The sequence below is a fragment of the Prionailurus viverrinus genome, chromosome B3 (assembly GCF_022837055.1).
Source record: "Prionailurus viverrinus isolate Anna chromosome B3, UM_Priviv_1.0, whole genome shotgun sequence".
In the NCBI taxonomy this organism is placed as follows: Eukaryota; Metazoa; Chordata; class Mammalia; order Carnivora; family Felidae; genus Prionailurus; species Prionailurus viverrinus.
This window is the reverse complement of record NC_062566.1, coordinates 133,121,125-133,138,323: the sequence shown is the minus strand read 5'-3', so window position 1 is coordinate 133,138,323 and position 17,199 is coordinate 133,121,125. Positions and strand designations below refer to the sequence as shown.

Sequence of the window (17,199 nt, the reverse complement as noted above, 5' to 3'; positions counted from 1 at the left end):
GTGGGAGGGAAGGTCCGAGAAGCTTGAGGGAGGAGAACAAGATGCGTGGAATCTGTAGGCATCCTCCCTCCACTCCCCCCCATTTCCCCATCCTTTCCCCTCCCCCACATTTCCCCATTCCCCACATTTCCCCATCCTCCCCTCCGCCATTTCCCCATTCCCCCCATTTCCCCCTTCCCCCTCCCCCATTTCTCCATCCTCCCCCCTCCCCCCCATTTCCCCATCCTTCCCTCTCCCCCACATTTCCCCATTCCCCCATCCTCCCCCTTCCCCCACAGTTCCCCATCTTCCCCTCTTCCCCACATTTCCCCATCCTCCCCCTCCCCCACATTTCTCCACCCATAGATCTGTATAAAATGCTGGGCAAGCGTAAGCCTTTCACCAGTAGACAGATCATCCCACGTGCACGACTTCGCTGGACCATCGCCTCTTCAAACTCCAAGCACCATCTCGTTTCCAGACACCCCTTCTTTCCCCATCGGCCTCCCTGTCATTACTTCCTGTTTCCGCAGCCTGGAGGACAACAATCCTATCATACCAACGACTCTGGGTCATTATTTTCACATGGAATCACTTTGCCCGTGGTTCCCTCATCCCTGTAGGCAGGGCAGACTTTGACTCTGGTAGGATCCCGCAGTCCACCCCCTTGGGTCTGTGTCTGGACTCCCGAGATTCCCGGCGACCATGCACCTGCACAGGTCAGTGACGTGGGACCCCAGCCACCCTAATCACACCTACCAGAACCTGGAGATTCCCTGATGTCTCCTTGTCTCCCCCTCCCCAGACCTCTGGTTCATTTGCTTCCCCAAGATGGATTCAGTAGGGAACATTCTTCTCTGCAGCACAGGGGAAAGTAGGAGCCATTTGAGGGGCGCTCCCTCACCTTTCCGCCAAGGTGCTTAGAGTCATGCTTTTGCCCTCTGTGTCTTCTCCCTAGAATGGCGTGCCACCCGTGGGGCCCAGGGCTCCCCCTCCTGTGCTTGGTGTCCCATCCAGCCCCCACTTCACCACCCACGACTAACTTCTTCTATTTTCTGTCTTCAAACTCGCATTCGGAATTTTCTTATTAAAACATGCTCAAGGAGCACCTGAGTGGCTCAGTTGGCTGGACGTCCAACTCTCGATTTCGGCTCAGGTCATGATCCCAGGATCCCAGGATCATGGGATCGAGCCCTGCCTTGAGCTCCACGCTGAGCATGGAGTCCTGCGTAAGTCTCTCTCCCTCTCTCCCTCTGCCCCTCGCCCCTGCATTTGGCCATCCGTCTCCGCTGTGGCACCTTTATCCTTGGGCCTTCACGAGACCACCCTCCTTTGCGGCCTCCCTTGTGGTCTGCTTGGAATTCCCTCAGATGTTGGCGTTTGGTTAAGGGCACCTCTGGGCTCTCGGCCCCGCGCGCGCTCCCTGAGATACCTGTCTCCGCTCACTGTCTCGGTCAACACACCGACCGTGCCATCCGTCTTCTTCCCTCTTACCGAGCTCCAGATCTACACGGACGTCTCTTCTGACGTGACCCACGGGCACCTCCAACTGCACGCGTCCGCATCTGAGCTCATCGCCTTCCTGCAGAAGAATGTTCTTTCTGTAATCCCGAGCGCCCAGAGCAGGGTATCGTTTCCAGCTTCCCGAGCTCCCGACCTAGCAACCTGGGTGTCAGCCTCGATTCTTTCCTGTCCTTTGCGCAATCAGCCACTAAGTCCTCGTCATGGCACCTGCTGACATCTCTCCGGGCAGCCCCCGTTCTCTGCAAGCTTCCCCAGGTCCGTAGCTCGGGCTACAACATCTGGCCATCCTGTTGCTCCTCTCCCGCCCCAGCCCGCCCCCAACCACGCATCCTCCCCTGTGTGGGCAGAGCGATGGTGCTGAAGCGTAACCTAGTCAGCGAGTCGCCCGTTTGTGATAGGGCCCTGTTACCCACCACTCTTCGGACAGACTCCAAAAGCATCGTGGGTGACGTCAGTGAGATGGCCAGATAAGATGCCCCTCGCTTGTATCTCTCTTTCGACAGCAAGACTTGGCACCCTTCCGTGGACCGAATGCCCTTGGGGGGACTTTGGGGTCCTGCGCCATACCCTGAGGGGCCCGGGAGGCATCTCGCCCACCCGTGTGTCGGGTAACAGTCACGCCGACCTCGAGCCCTCTTGGCTGCGGTCTCGGAGTCCCTGGAGAGCGCTGCCCTGGACCATCACCCACAGACGAGAGAGTCTTTGTGAACAGTCTAAGAGTCCAGTGGGAAAGCTCCAGAACATCCTTGGAGCAAAAAAGAAATCCCAGTTTGGAGGCAGGAAGAGGGACGGTTTGACTCCTCTCCCAGGGCGGCACCGCTTGGTGCCTAGAGAGCCCTTGTCAGCCTGTGATTTCTCCCACGGGGCGCATGAGAGCTCAGGAGGGATCGCCTGGCTTCCCCACCTGCGTGGGGTGCTGTCGAAGAGGCCGAAGTCCCATCTAGAGGACTGAGTCACAAGTGTGCAATCTGGGGGCAGAACAGTCAGGGCTTAGGATATGGGGCCTGCTCACCATCTCATCCCCTGGGTTCATTCATTCCCTGCTTCACTCCTCAGCCCTCCCCCCTGTCCCCTCCACAGCTCTCCTCTTGGTCCTGGGGTGACAACTCAGGCCACTCTCCCTGCCCTTCTCTTCACAGTCCGTGGCACTCACTCTGGGGGGGGGGGGCTCATCCCCCTCAACGCTCCCTTGTCCATCCAGGGGGACAGATCCTGACCACTTGCTACGCCCCAGCCCAGATTTCTCTCCCAAACCTCTGAAGCGAATCCCTTGGCCGTCTCCTGCGAATCCACCCGTAACGTGACATCGGCTGTCATCACAGCCTGCGAACCGTCCCTGTTCTCTCTCTCCAGCCGTGCCTTTGTTTCTTCGAAGCACCTGCCATGCCCAGCCCACACCCCTGTCCCAGGCCGCTAATCACTTCTCTGCACAGCAACCAGTGTCTGCGTTCTAGTGTGCAAACCTGCTCCCATCAGCTCCCTGTTTAAACTCCTTTAAAGCTGCCTGCGGCTCTCGGAAACCATTCCAGAGCCCTCGCTGAGCCACCAGGCCCTCAGCAGTCCTGCCACAGCCCTCTCCCCTTAGAAGCCCCTCTGCTCGCTGGTCCAAGCTGTCCCACAGCCTCCGGTTTCCTGAAAGTGCCTCCATCACCTTCCCCTGCCCAGAACACCCTCCTCTCTGTTCACTCAACCGCCTTCTACTCTTCCTCCGATTACAGCACAGGGGTCACCTCCTCCAGGAAGTCTTCTCTGACTTCCCTGAGTTCGGTGCTTTGCTCTTAGCTTCCAGAGCCTTGCTTCACCATCAGTCTTGCCCAGCAGATTCCAAGTCTGTGAGGGTCATCACTGTGAGAATCTTTTCTTCTTTGTTTATTTTATTTATTTTTTTAATTTTAGATTGAAAGAGAGAGAGAGAGGGAGAGACCATGAGTTGGGGAGGGGCAGAGGGAAAGAGAGAGAGAATCTTTTTTTAAAATTTTTATTTTTTTAAGTTTCTTTATTTATTTTGAGAGAGACAGAGAATGCATGACCGGGGGAGGGGCAGAGAGAGAGAGAGAGTGAGAGAGAGAGAGAGAGGGAATCCCAAGCCGGCTCCACGCTGCCAGCACAGAGCCTGACACGGGGCTTGAACTCACCAAACCGTGAGATCGCGACCCAAGCTGAAACCAAGAGTCGGACGCTTAACTGACTGAGCCACCCGGGCCCCCCATCACTGCGAGAATCTTCAAGGGCAGAATCTCTTTGTGGCTCGGAGCGGTCCTCTTGACATCTAGCAGGTTGGGATAATACCCCGCTGGCAATAATTCCTAGCTGTGTGGGCTTGGGGGAAATTACTGAGCCTCTCTGTTCCTCAGTTTCCTCATCTATAAAATGGGGCTCAGAATCACCTATAGGTTTTAACTGCAGTTGTCCTTTTATGCCTCATTTGCTTGCTGAGGGTCTCATCTGTTGGAGGGGACTCAGGACTGGTGAGGCAGGCGAGGAACTCCGGCCGGGAACCTACAAAGCAGCTATTCTCCCTGGATTGGGCGTGCTGGGGGGGGGGGGGGGGGGCGCGGTGAAAGGAGGCATCCCGGAGGAGAGAAGGCCCGGGAGCCAGAGCTCCAGGGGCTATGCCAGATGTGGTCAGGGTTGGGGGTGGGGGTCCATGCGTAGACACATCTGGGTCCAGGGGAGGGAAAAAAAGCGAGACTGGAACCCGGGACAGGGGAGCCCACAGAAGAGAACCAGGCCGCAGGCTCTCCTCCCGTCCCGGGCCTGACGTCCAGGTGGGCTTGGCCACGAGTGCCGCAAAGCAGAGGGGCCCAGAGCCTGGGTGAGACTGAGCCCGGTGGAAGGTTCTGGGGCTTGGCCCCTGGGCACAGACAGCTGCAGGGCCGTGGAGTCAGGCAGATCAGGGTAGAAAGGCACAAGGAGAGCGTCCAGTCCGAGAAAGGTGGTTTATTGCTGTCTGGAGGTCTCAGAGCCTCCGATCAAAAAGTCCACAGGCTCCCTGTGCAGGTGGAAGCCACGAGGCAGAGTCACTGTCATCGTCTAAAGGATGAGCCAGGCAGGGCCTGGCATGTGGCTCCTTGGTGTGCAGAGGCGAGGCTGCGTCTGGAGGAGACCCGGGTGCCCGGCACCTCAGAGGGTGGGCCCTAGGCTTGATTGGGGTTGGCGACCTTGCCCCAAAAGAGGATGTCCTGGGTGTCTTTGCTGAGTACGGACAGCAGAAACGGTCTGTTGAAACGCACAGTGGTCAGTGGGCCAATTTTTCCAGACATCAACATAATTTTGCTTCTCGTGGCCGCCGCTGCTTCCGTGCCCACCTCGGTGACGTCGAGCACGGTCTTGTGGACCACCTGCGGGAACGCAAGACCGTCAGCCACCGCAGATGGGGTGGGCAAGAGGTGAACAGCCTGCTCGAGAGTCCCGAGGGGGCGTCTACCCTGGCCTGTCATTGTGCTGCTCAGCCGGATCTGTTTGTTTGTTCCTCCCCACGACCCTGTCAGCGGTCTTGCACAGACCCAACGCACAGATGCACAAACTGAGGCTCAGGGTCATGGAGACGCAGAGGGAGGGCACCCTGATCTGAGTGCCTCTCTGTCTGAGTCCAGGGACTGTGCTGCCCCCCCAAACCACTCCATATAATGTAGAGGGAGGGTCAAGGGTCATACGAGGCATGTTTCTCGCAAGCAACTTTCTGGCAGCTTCTCGGCCTTGAAGCAGCCGCCGCAGACATCCCTGCAGACAGGAAGGGCCCCACTGGTTTTAGCACCTCTCCTGCTCCATCTGAAATGTCCTCAGGCCCCTTGGCGACTTTGGGTGTCACATCCCTGGACCGCATGGGCCCCTCTGCACACGTCTCTCCATCACCGCACCCTTTGGAAAGTGGGGCGCGGAGGAGAGCGGAAGGCTCAGACGCCCCGCTTCATCTGGGGACCTTGTTTCCAGAAGCGTAGCGCAAGGGTCCCTGTATTCTCCTTTCACACCCTTGGGGCATTTCCATCACCATTGTCCTGTGGCTGTGATTATCTAGTGCCTCTCCCCTCCTCTGCCGGGCACTGCACACTGGCCAAGACCCATCACCCCCATTTGCAGATGAAAACTTGAGGGTTCCAGCACTGTAATCATTTGCCACTGTTGGCAGTAAAAGGTGGGGCACGGGGGGCGCCAGGGTGGCTCAGTCGGTGGAGCATCTGACTTCGGCTCAGGTCACGATCTCACGGTTCGTGAGTTCGAGCCCCGCCTCGGGCTCTGTGCTGACGGCTCGGAGCCCGGAGCCTGCTTCGGATGCTGTGTCTCCCTCTCTCTCTCTGCCCCGCCCCCGCTTGCACTCTGTCTCTCTCTGTCTCAAAAATAATATAAATATTAAAAAAAACATTTTTTTTAAAAAGGTGGAGCACGGGATGGGGTCCACCTCCCATTCCATCCCAGCGCTCCCCCACGCGTGGCTTCCGTGTCCCATTATATGGCAAGGGGAGGTGGGGACCGGCTTTCAACACGGTTGCAGCCCAGCTCTCCCGGGCTTGTGCAAATCCCGGGGAGGGGAGCCGGATAATGAGAAATGCAGTGATTTATGCAAATTCAAGAGGACCCAAACGTCCGCCCGGCCTTTACCATTCGAGCTCAGATATGGAGGATGAGTCACCTACGGTTTAAAGACTCACCTGGGAAACTGCCAGGTTCCTCTCCCCCGTGATTCCCGACAGGTCGGCCTGGTTGGTGAAGACTTTCGTCACGCCCAGCTGGGGGAGTATGGCTTCCAGATTATAGCTGCTGGAGATGGAAAACTTGGGCAGGTACAGGTTGTCTATCCACCTGGGAAAAGAGAAAGTTTAAGGTGAACCGGCCTGACCCAATGCTCACCTTCTCCCGTCTCCCAGCGTGGTCTTCCCTGGTTTCCTTTCCAGCCACCTTGTTGGAAATAAGTACTCATTTCTTCAGTTTCTTCTTCTTTTTTTAAGTTTATTTATGTATTTTGAGGGGGAAGGAGAGAGGGAGAGAGAGACAGAGAACCTGAGTAGGGAAGGGGCACAGAGAGAGAGAGAGAGAGAGAGAGAGAGAATCCCAAGCAGGCTCCGCACTGTCAGTGCAGAGCCCAGTGCGGGGCTTGAACTCACGAACCAAGAGATTATGACGTGAGCCGAAATCCAGAGACGGACGCTTAACCGACTCGGCCACCCGGGCGCCCCTCTTTTCCTCAGTTTCTTGACCCCTTGTGCTGACTCTTCTTAATTCATTAATTATCCATGCACATCTGCGAGTGCCTACGTGTGCCAGGCAGGGGGCCAGGGCCGGGGCCGTGGCGGCACCCGTGCCTGCCCTGGTCCTCCCCCGCAAGCTTGCAGGACAGCGGGAAACACACGGTCTCTGACAGGGATTCCACAGAATGCTCCACGGGCACCAGGAAGGCTTCCTGTAGGAGGTGGCGTCAAGCCTGAGTCCTGAAGGGGAGGAAGGAGCTCGCTGGGTGGAGACGGGAGCAGGAGGCAGGTGGATGGACTTATAGGAAGGCAGGAAGGAGAGAGGATGCTTCACAGAGTGGAGGGAGGCCTTGGTGATGGGGATGAGCGGCCGGGGCTGGGGCTGGACATGAAGGGATTCTATTCGAGGGGATCCTGAAACGCGCAACTGAAGGCCCCCATCTTGGCTGTCTGGCGAGCTCCCCGAGGGCAGGGGCTTCTTCTGCTTCTGAGCGGAACTGGTGGGGAGTTCTGGGAGCAAAAGCTCCCCACCTTCACACTTCCCTCTGTCTGTTTATATCCCTCCAGGCTCTTGTCACCGTCTGGTTTTGCAGTTGCCAGACGTGAGGAGGCTGCGTCTCCCATTGAACCTTGAGTCCCATGAGCAGGGAGGATAGCCATTCCTCTCCAAATTCATTCATTCGTCCATCCAGGCATCCATGCATTGACCCACCCATTCCCAGCACCCATCATGGGCTGGGAACGTGCAGAGGCGTATATTTCCTCAGCGCTTTGTAAATTAAAGGCGTCTGATGAATATTCTACCCGTCGACACCCGATCATCAAGCCCCTGCCGTGCAGCGGCTATTTGCTGTTGGAGGAAGGAAGCGTTGCAACATGCAACGTGGGTGAGAGAGCGGGGTCCCTGTGTCGTGGGCCTTCCAGGGATCTGAGCCGCGGCTGCCGCCCCGTGTCCCCACCGCGGGGACCGGGCCCAGGACGCTCCTTGCCTCGCTTGTCCCCTTGACTTTGGTCTTCCGCATTCCGTGTCCCAGCCCGTCTCGACCCTCAGGTTGACCTGGCCCCTGACCACTTCTCACGCTTATTGTGGCACTGGGCTCCTAACAGGTCCTCCTGCCTCCATGCTTGTCCTCGACGGCCAGTTCTCCACTCAGCTTCCTGGGTGGTCTTTTTAAAACAGTGCTCCGGTCACTCCCTCTTCGGCGCCGACCTTGCCATGACTCCGCGTTGCACTCAGAGGAGGGAGAGTTGTGGTTTCCCCGGCGTCTGCATGGCCCCGCTCGACCAGAGCCATCCCGTGGGGCCCCCTGACTTCTCCGAACTCTCACTCTGCTCCAGCCTGTCTCGCCTCACCAATCCTCAGGCAGACCAGGCTTTGCACGGAGGCTCCGCACTGGCCGTTCCCTCTGCCAGGAATGCTTTTCCCTAACATACCCACAGGGCTCGGTCCCTCACGCCGGGTCATGCCGATGCTCAGATGTCACCTGCTGGTGATCCTATTTCAAATCACTAACCACCTCCTGGGGGGTTCAGTGTTCCTAATCATTTTACCCTGCTCTATTCTCCACCCCCACACCTTCATTTCTTCAGGTCCAACATACTGAACAATTTACCTATTTAAAATTAGTGCCTGGCCCATCGTAGCTGCTCAATTAACCTATGCGATGGAGGAGTAAATGGGCCAAGGGCAAGGTAACCCCAAGCCCCCACGTGTGCTGGGACCGGTTCTCCCAGCGCTGCAGCCCGGGCCGGGGACATCAGGGGGGTCCCGCGCGCTGGGGACACGGGGAGTGGGGGAGAGCCACGGAGGAGGAGGGAGGGGCAGTCACCTCAGCCGCAGTGAGTGTCTCCACCCCCTCAGCGTCTCTGGTTGCAGCTCGGCCTCCACGGCCTCCATCCTGCCCTGGTCGGGGAGAACAAAGAGCGCGCTGTCGTTGCTGGCGTACTGGAGCTCCACGACGGTGCAGGCCAGCCGCTCGTCCCGGAAGTAAGGCACCTCCACGTCCTCGAGGTCCATCATGGGCACCGTCACCCTCCTCCTCTTGCTCACGTGGAACTTCGCCTCGAACGTATTGTGGGGGTCGAAGGGCGTCTTCCATTTGGCTGAAGGTCAGAGGACTCCGTGAACACGGGGCTGCAGGGCCTCTACCCCTTCTCTGCCCGGGTTCCCCGGGGGCGCACCGCCAGGCACCCCACTGGCCTCTTAGGGGCGGCCCTGCCTGGGGGGGAGGGGCCAAGCGGGCGGGCCGCCGGAGACGGGGGTGAGCCCCACAGGTCGGGACGGGGAAGGGGCCGTGGAACGAAGATCCGGTTCATTGTGGTGAGCGAGACACCTGCCGGAAGCCGGGACGAGCAGGTGCAAGAGAGACGGGGAGGGGTCAGGGAGAGAGGGGGGAGGGGCCCCGGAGCGCTGCCGCGGGGGGAGGAAGGGGAAACCCCTGACCCCCTGAAAGGGACAATGCTCGTAACCGCCAGTTGGCCACCCGGTCGTTGACCTCGCCCGGAGGTCCGCACACACGCACAGCCTCGTCAAACGGGCTGAAACGAGGGGCCAAGTGGGGACGTGAGGGCAGGGCGGAGGTCAGCCGAGGAGAGGGCACAGGTCTCTGTCCCCAGGAGGACTGGAGCACTCAGCGGGGTGGGTGGGAGCTCCTTTGCTGGGAAAGCGAGCCCCCCCCTCCCCTCCCCCACAACCCGGGCCTGAGCTTCAATGATAGAGGCACCAGAGTGGGGGGTGGGGGGGAAGCCCACCGGCTGGCGTGTCCCTGGGAAGGAGAATTTGGAGGAGAAAATCCTTGGGCAGGGCAGGGTGGTAGGAGGGGAAAACACAGGAGACACAAAGAACAGACAGGGCGCATCCCGCCCACTTCCGTTTTATAGAGAAATCTGGTTCCGCGCCTTCACCTGCCGGGGCCGGGGACTCAGCCAGAGCCCCTCCTGCAGACTTGCTGCGTCTCCCCTCAGCTCTTGTCTCTCAGACACCTGATGGCTCCCTGCCTCCATGATCAGGCTTTGGGTCGCGTCTGTTTTTTGTCCCCATTGGGACTGCTGCTCCCCAAGGCTGACTCTGTTTGCACTCCGTCTCTCCCGAATTTATGGGCTGAGGTCTGTGTTTGCTGGGTTTCTACCCATGGGATGGGGCACTGGACCAACCAGAATCTGGGAAGGGGTCCTGGCTGGGATATTGCCCTCCCCCAGGGCGCTTCCCCAGAATGGTGACCCTGCTGGTACCACCCTCAAGATCATAGAGGATTGGGGGTGCCTGGGTGGCTCAGTCGGTTAAGCGGCCGGGTCTCATTTTCAGCTTGGGTCTTGATCTCACGGTTGGTGAGGTCAAGCCCCGCCTCGGGCTCCACACTGACAGTGCAGAGCCTGCTTGGGATTCTCTCTCTCCCTCTCTCTCTGCCCCTCCCCTGTTCTGTCTCTCTCTGTCTCCCAAAATAAATACGTAAACTTAAAAGAAAAGCTTATAGGGGAGCATAAGCTCCCCCGCTATTACAGAACCCTGCGTTGGCCAGGCTCCTTACACACTGTCTTCCTGTGTTCATGGCCCCCAGACGGGCTGGGACTCCCAGAGGCTGAGTCCCTGGGCAGGACCCGGTCCAGATCAGAACGGTCCCACTGGTGTGGCACTGGCAGAGGGCTTCTAGAGCATGTCCAAAGGCGTCTCTTCAGGGAAGAAGCTGAAGTTCCCACCCACCCAAGAGCGACTTGAAAGGGCAGCCCCTGCCTTCTGGTGAGCAGGCAAGTTTGACTCTGACTCAGTCCAAGGGTTGCTGGGCCCGTCCCAGTGTCATTTGGAAAACCTTAAGAGAAGACCATGCTTACAGGCAGGGAGGGACCTTGGTGCCGCGCCTCCTCCCCTCCGCCCACCCTGGACCAAGGGCACCTGCTGTGTGAGGGTTTCCCTAATAACACGGTTTGCTACACCCGGCCAGAGACGGCCCCACGAGAGCAGAACTAAGAGATCAGATCTGATCCGTTTCCTTCCAAACCCCAAGCCAGGCACTCACCTTTAAGGAAGATGTAGTTCACCAAGACCATTGCTGTGTGCAGGTCAAGGTCCTTGACCAAGTCCACAATTTTCCCCTGGGTCCTATTCTTCACGAAGTCGTTGATAAGCTTCTCGGCGGCAGCCGAGTCCTGGAAGTTGGTGGAGAAGGCCTCAGAGGCGTAGAGCGCCCTGGCATCTTCCCTGAACTTCTCCAGCAGCTTCAGCCCCTCGCTGACAAATATGGCGTTGCCCACGCTCAGCTGTAGCTCGTCACTGGGCCGGCTGAGGCTCTGCAGAAGGTGCCGGAAGCCCCGGTGGATTTCCGTGTCGGGGGTCTCCGTGAGGTTGAACTTGAGGCCTTCGAGGATCTCCGTGAGGGTGGTGCCGCGGGCCCCCAGGGATAGGAAAGCCAAGGCGGTGGAGATGCTCAGCGGGGAGAAGATGACGTTCTTATTGGGGGTCTTTGAAACCAACCGCTTGTAGAGGCTGAAGGTGAAGGCGGTGTTGCTGGAGGCCAATCGGAGGCTGTCCAAGGGCGGCCCAGTGTGTTGCACCTCCTGGGTGGCTATCTCGGGGCCAAGCCTGCCCCCCAGGAGGCAGCGGACAGTGGGGCAGAGCCCAGCCACCAGGAGCCCCAAAGCCAAGAGGGGTGACATTCCAACTGCCCTCAACTCTGGAAAACAAAGCTCTTTTAAGTCTTGGGGGGCCCGATGGTGTCCCGACCGCCTCCCCCTGCCCCCCGTGTGGCCAGTGTTCTAGTCTCTGCCTCTGTTAGCTTTGTGAAGCTATGGAGGGGCCCGGCTCATAGCAGGTGCACCTCCCCCCACATGCCACCCCCAACTCTGAAACTACCAGCTAAGCCAGAGCAACGATTCCACCGGGAGAAGGAATGGAGGAAAGATCAGAGAGAGGCGGGGTTCAAAGCCGGTGACCACAGCAAACAGGATTATGTACCTTCGGGCTCTGCCCACTCAGTCCCAGAGTCCAGAGGAGAAAAGGGCAGCTTCTGAGATGGGGAGGGGGGCTGGGGAGGGGAGGAGAGGGAGGGGCGGTTGAGGAGGGAGGGGGTTGAACCCTTTCCATTGAGAGTCCAGGAAACACCTTCAGACAAGCATCAGGGGCGGTGGCAGTGGAATCGCCTCAACACTTTGTTTACCCTTCGGCTGCTGCAACCGTTTCTTTGGAAGCGTTAAACAGCCCAACCCCTACACCCCCCCCTTCCCAAATTATTTCTGGAGAAAAAGAACTTTGTTTGGGCAAGTTAGCAGGCTGGCTCTGTTTCTGAGCAGCCCGTCCTCTCGGTTGCTGGACAGACACAGCCTGCCTGTCTGTTTGGCCGGGGACGCTGGAGGGGAGAGGAACCACGAAACAGCCCCCACCGAGACCGCGTGGCCTCTGCCCGGAGGGACGCCGTACAACAGTTCTGTCTGCGCCACGCGGTGAGGGCAGTGCCCTGTGCCAGACAAGGGGAGGCCCCTCGGGCCCCTCGGCGGAGTTGGGGCCCTGTCGGTCCCGTGTATGGGGGTGCCCAGCTGGCTAGAGTCAGAATCCAAGCGTATTGGAGGCAGAAAGGGCCACAGAAGCCCTCGTGGTACCTTTTGCAGGGGTGAAGACCCAGACCCAGAGAGGACTTGTCTTCAGAGGGCGTGGCATGCGGGGCCAGCGCCAGAGCCGTCCCTGGCTCCCTCCTGGCTCCCTCCCGCCTCCCAGGCTCCAGGCCAACGCCTAGAGCCACCCTAGAAAAGTGGGTTCCTTTGCTCCCAGCACGCACAGCGTCACGGATTACCTGCCTCTGAGCTGGATGTAGTCGGCGGATCCCAAAGCCACCCGCCCGGAGTGCTGGGTTTTCGTGGGTGCTGACACATTTATCCCTGCAGAGAACTCCTCCCCTCTCTTGGGAAATGTTGGCAGGGACACCCAACTGTTCCGTTTTGGAGTGGGATGGCCAAAGAATCATTTCTGGTAAACTGGGTTTATTAGGTCTACTGGAATAATCCAGTTACAGGAATGGTTCCTAACTTGTTCCTTTAAAAAAAAATAATAACCACCCCCCACACACACACACACCACAAAAAACAACTTTCCCTTTTCACTGTTATCTTTTACGAAATATTCGTTGAGGAACATGTGAAAACCCAGAAAATACACGGAAGGGCATGGGAAAATACTCCCCCCCAGATTTCATCACCCTGCTAACACTGTGCTGTATTTCTTTTATAAGGTCACTTTTCTTGGATAGGTGTAGGCATGTGATGTGAATCTTCATACGCAAACTCAGATGTATATTTTTAAATGCAACACCCCGGGCACCTGGGTGGCTCTGTCGGTTAAGTACCCGGCTCTTGATTTCGGCTCAGGTCGTGATGTCATGGTTCGGGGGTTCAAGCCCCGCGTCGGACTCTGCACCGACAGCACGGAGCCTACTTGGGATCCTCTCTCTCTGTCCCTCCCCTGTTTGTGCTCTCTCTCTCTCTCTCTCTCTCTCAAAATAAATAAATAAACTTAAAGAAATGCAACACTCTTTTCTTGCCAGTAGATTGATTTGCGTTTTGAGGCACCCCTCCCCCGCTCGCAGATCGGGGGTGTTGGTCTGAGGACCCCGAGTGCGGGGGAGCACGTCCATCTTTGGCAAGCTCCTCTTCGTCCTGGGGTTCTGCCACTGAGAGCTGTTGGCACCTCGTGGTCTCCTCGGATCTCTCTCGAAACCCCGGCCTTTCTTGGGCTCATGAGAAAACCTTCCCCTTGATCCCTCATGGTCCCAACCCTCCCTCCATGACAACCTCTGACAGACTATAGGGTTCCACGGAGCACGGTTGGGAAACCACTGGCTTACCGGTAAGGGTGCGGCTTTGGCGAGCCGTAAACCCGAGTCCTGAATGTAACCTCGCCACCTGCGTGGCCTCGGGCAAGTGGGAATCCCTCAGGCTTAACCTCCGTGTCTCTAAAACGCTGAGAGCAGCATCTTCCTGACAGGGTGACACCAAGAGTAAGTGTCATGACACCGAGTGTCAGCTCCATGAGGACCAGATTGTTTGTACCATGCTGTGTCCTGCTGGCCGTGAAGCACTGAGGTCGCTAAGAGTTCCGGCCCCATCGTCCCTGAGATGGTGACCTAGTGCCCTTTTAGGTTCCAAACACTTGCAGAACTGAATACATATTTTATTTTATTTTTTAATTTTTTTTTTTTTTTTTAATTTTTTTTCAATGTTTTTATTTATTTTTGGGACAGAGAGAGACAGAGCATGAACGGGGGAGGGGCAGAGAGAGAGGGAGACACAGAATCGGAAACAGGCTCCAGGCTCTGAGCCATCAGCCCAGAGCCTGACGCGGGGCTCGAACTCACGGACCGCGAGATCGCGACCTGGCTGAAGTCGGACGCTTAACCGACTGTGCCACCCAGGCGCCCCTTTTTTAATTTTTTTGAGGTTTATTTATTTTTGAGACAGAGGGAGACAGAGCACGAGCAGGGGAGGGGCAGAGAGAGAGAGGGAGACGCAGAATCCGAAGCCGGCTCCGGGCTCCGAGCCGTCAGCCCAGAGCCGGACGCGGGGCTCGAACTCACGAACCGCGAGATCACGACCTGAGCCAAAGTCAGATGCCTGACTGACCAAACCACCCAGGCGCCCCTGTCCCTTTATCATGTTGAGTGTTGTCACTAAACCCTGGTCCAGAGAGGCGGATTTGGGGGAGAGGAAGAATTCTAGCATCTAATCTTGTGACTTGCCCAAGGACCCCTAGCTGTTAAGTGGTGCAGCTACAGAGGTTGGGCAAAACCACCCCAATGCCAGATCCAGCCTCTCTGTGCCTTCCCATGCTCCAAAAGAGAGAGAGAGAGAGAAAAGGGGAGCATTTTCATCCTTGAACATAGGAGGGAAGATGCCAATCACGGGAGACTAATTCTCACACGGGTGCTGGGGCCACTATTTTTAGAAGGCATCGCCTGTCTCTGGATCCGTGTCGGGAAGGCGGCCTCCTTTATGTGGGGCGGGGTCCCAGCTGGATGGGAGCTCTGTCCCTGTCTGTCACCACCTCCCACCTGTGGCCGCGGATGGGCATGTTTTTCGGACTTGAAATGGACCCAGGTGAGCGGCCCTAGGGGAGCTGACCCTAGGGGGTCAGGGCCAAGGTCTCCAGGAGCCTACTTCCCAGGCTCAGGAAACCTGCCGGTACAGAGCAGAGACAGGCAGAGGCCAGAAGTGGTGCTAGGCTTTGGGGCCTGCACGGCTGTGCCTGTGGCACCTGCCTCCAAGGGGAAGATGTGGAAGTTGTATGTCGAGTGCTCAGCCCCAACGCTGGGGCTGGCGGGTGCTCCCTCTGTGGGACAGTCACCCTTCCCGTCCCCGCCACAAGCCGTCGGGACGGGATCGACTTGGGTCTTGCAGGCTCGGCCATTCTGATGCTGTTTACTGCCTTTTATAGTTACAGCCTTCGCAGCATTGCTTCTGATTCCTGCCTTGGTGCAGGCGGTTAAAGAAAACCGTAGGAAAAAAAGTTGTGTCCCCACTTGGGCCGGGATTGCAGATGGAAAAGAGTATACTTCTGGGGCTCTACGGGCGCCGGGGCGGATGGCGGGAATCCGAGGGTGTCCCACCTCCGCAGAGCAGGGAGGGACCGATGCCAGTTCCTGCCAGCAGAGAGTTTCTTCCTGGAGGCTGGAGAGGCGGCGCTCCCGGGAAGGTCCCCGCTCGGCCAGGCCCCTCTGGCGTCACGGCTCTGTCACCACGTACTGGTTGGGTGACTCTGGGCTAGTTACTTCACCTCTCTGAACCTCCTTAAGTTGATCGTAGCTCCGGAAAGAATTCACAGGAGGAACAAATGGAATACTGGCTCCGGTCCAAGCCGCAGAGCGGGTCCTGCCTTCTCCCTTCCAGGCGGAGGGGCCCTTGCTCTCGGCTGGAAAAGTGCACACAGATGTCCCGCTGCCGCTCGCTGTCTGTGTTGGCCCTGACCCGGTTCTGTGCGGCTGGGGAGATGTTGGCTGCAGATCTCAGGCCCCTTTGCAAAGTCCCTTCAGCACCACCGCCCTGGCTGTGCCCCCGCGAGTCCCCAGGCGCCCGCGGGGGTATTTGGCAGAGTAGGGAGAATGCCCGCCTCTGCTCTGCGAGCTGCTTGGTGATCTAATGCTCCTCCTGTCCCTTTGACGAGGGAGCCGCTTGCCATCATCGGCTCGCATTCCCGCCAGGCCCTCCCCGTGACGGGTGGCGGCTGAGAATTCCTGGTGAACAAGGACTCTGACGTCAGAGCAGCCCGGGCCCCGACTTACCACCCACACCCGTGATGCACACCAACCTTTCCGAGCCGCACCCTCTCCCTCCCCCCCACCCCCTCCGTGGCGAGTGGGGCAGGAAGGCCCTTCTCACGCACCTGTTCACTGTTTCCTGTCGGTCAGTCCTGCCGCTTTTTATTAAGACGCCTCCATGAGGGCAGTTGCTCTGCCCGATTCTGGGGTCACAATACTCTGGTCACCCTAAAGATGTGTCCTCAAATCCTCTGATAACACTCCCTTCAAGAGCCAGAGTTTAATTACCCGGCCCTTGTGTCGGACTGGGGGAGTGACTTACTTATTTGTAACACGGAGAATGCGGCAGAGGGGGGAGGGTGTCGTTTCTGACAATGGGTCATAAAAAGACAGCGGCTTCTGTCTTGCATGCTCTGTCAGTCTATGTGTGTCTCTCACATCCCCCACCCCCCGCCACCATGGGAAGCCGTGTCTATGCAGCCCTGCAAACAGATCCACTCCAAAGAGCAGAGAATGAATCTGGACGTCCAGCTCCAGCCCCTGTCCGGCCTTCAGGAACGGCAGCCCCTGGCCCGGGGCCGGACCACGAGCTCAGGAGGGACCGTGAGCCGGAACCTTCCAGCTCGGCCTCTCCCAGATTTCTGACCCTTAGAAACTGGGAGGTAGTACATGGCTGTTCCCGGCCGTGAACTTTTAGGGTGATTTGCTATGCAGCCAAGATGAACCCCAGTCCACATCCTCGACCCACTGAGCTCTTAGGATCCAGGGAAGAGAGAGCAAACAGGGAAATCCGAATATTATATAAGGGAGCAATTTCAGCTTCAGACTCCAGCCTGTGGCACAGGGCTGGTGCCCCAGTTAGTGGGAGTTCCTTCTCGCTGCCTGTTTTCAGGTAAATGTACCCATTCCTCCGTGGCCCACAGAGGCCCAGGCGCCCACACACGCCTCCTGGGAAGGTTGGAGTACTCTATTTTCCATCTGAGGAGACTGAGGCACAGAGCGATGGAGTAGGTTCCAGGTCGCAGGGAGCCCACACTCCTGCCCTCTCCGAGACACCGAGCGCCCGTCCTGGCTGGCCCTGGCGGTACACCGACCCCAGCCTCCAGGCTTTGGCCGTGCTCTGTGCCAGCCCGTGGACAGGTCCGGGCATTCGATCTGGAAGACACGGCTGGCGGCCCGGCGGTGATAGGTTTCTGATTTCAGCGTCAAGGACTGTGAAGGTGGCCGCAGGCTGCAGAGCTCCGTGGCTGAGGGGAGGCCCTCGCGCGCCCCCCGCT

At 58.2% G+C, this 17,199-nt stretch overlaps 1 protein-coding gene across 3 annotated transcripts; it reads right to left on the bottom strand.

Moving 5' to 3' along the window:
* Positions 1-801: 801 nt before the first annotated feature.
* SERPINA3 (serpin family A member 3) lies at positions 802-12,547 on the bottom strand. 3 transcript variants are annotated; one of them, XM_047861045.1, is made up of 6 exons: positions 12,470-12,547; positions 10,703-11,356; positions 8,519-8,792; positions 6,153-6,303; positions 1,474-1,561; positions 802-836 (listed from the first exon to the last, which is right to left on the bottom strand). In XM_047861045.1, the coding sequence occupies exons 2-6, from the start codon at positions 11,337-11,339 to the stop codon at positions 817-819; spliced, it is 1,170 nt and encodes a 389-aa protein (XP_047717001.1). In that variant the 5' UTR covers positions 11,340-11,356; positions 12,470-12,547; the 3' UTR covers positions 802-816. The 3 variants fall into 3 exon arrangements, with proteins under 3 accessions (XP_047717001.1, XP_047717000.1, XP_047716999.1); XM_047861044.1 differs by lacking the exon at positions 802-836 and having other exon boundaries at positions 1,214-1,561; XM_047861043.1 differs by lacking the exons at positions 802-836; positions 1,474-1,561 and adding an exon at positions 4,428-4,844 and having other exon boundaries at positions 12,474-12,543.
* Between the last annotated feature and the right edge of the window lie 4,652 nt (positions 12,548-17,199).

What these genes read in the sequence shown, in the direction of transcription:
- SERPINA3 (XM_047861043.1), bottom strand. Translation starts at nt 11,339, where the DNA reads ATGTCACCCCTCTTGGCTTTGGGGCTCCTGGTGGCTGGGCTCTGCCCC. An exon ending in AGACACTCACTGCGGCTGAG is followed by an intron (nt 6,304 to 8,518) that starts GTGACTGCCCCT and finishes CTCTTTTCCCAG; the next exon opens with GTGGATAGACAACCTGTACC. An exon ending in GGAACCTGGCAGTTTCCCAG is followed by an intron (nt 4,845 to 6,152) that starts GTGAGTCTTTAA and finishes GCGTTCCCGCAG; the next exon opens with GTGGTCCACAAGACCGTGCT.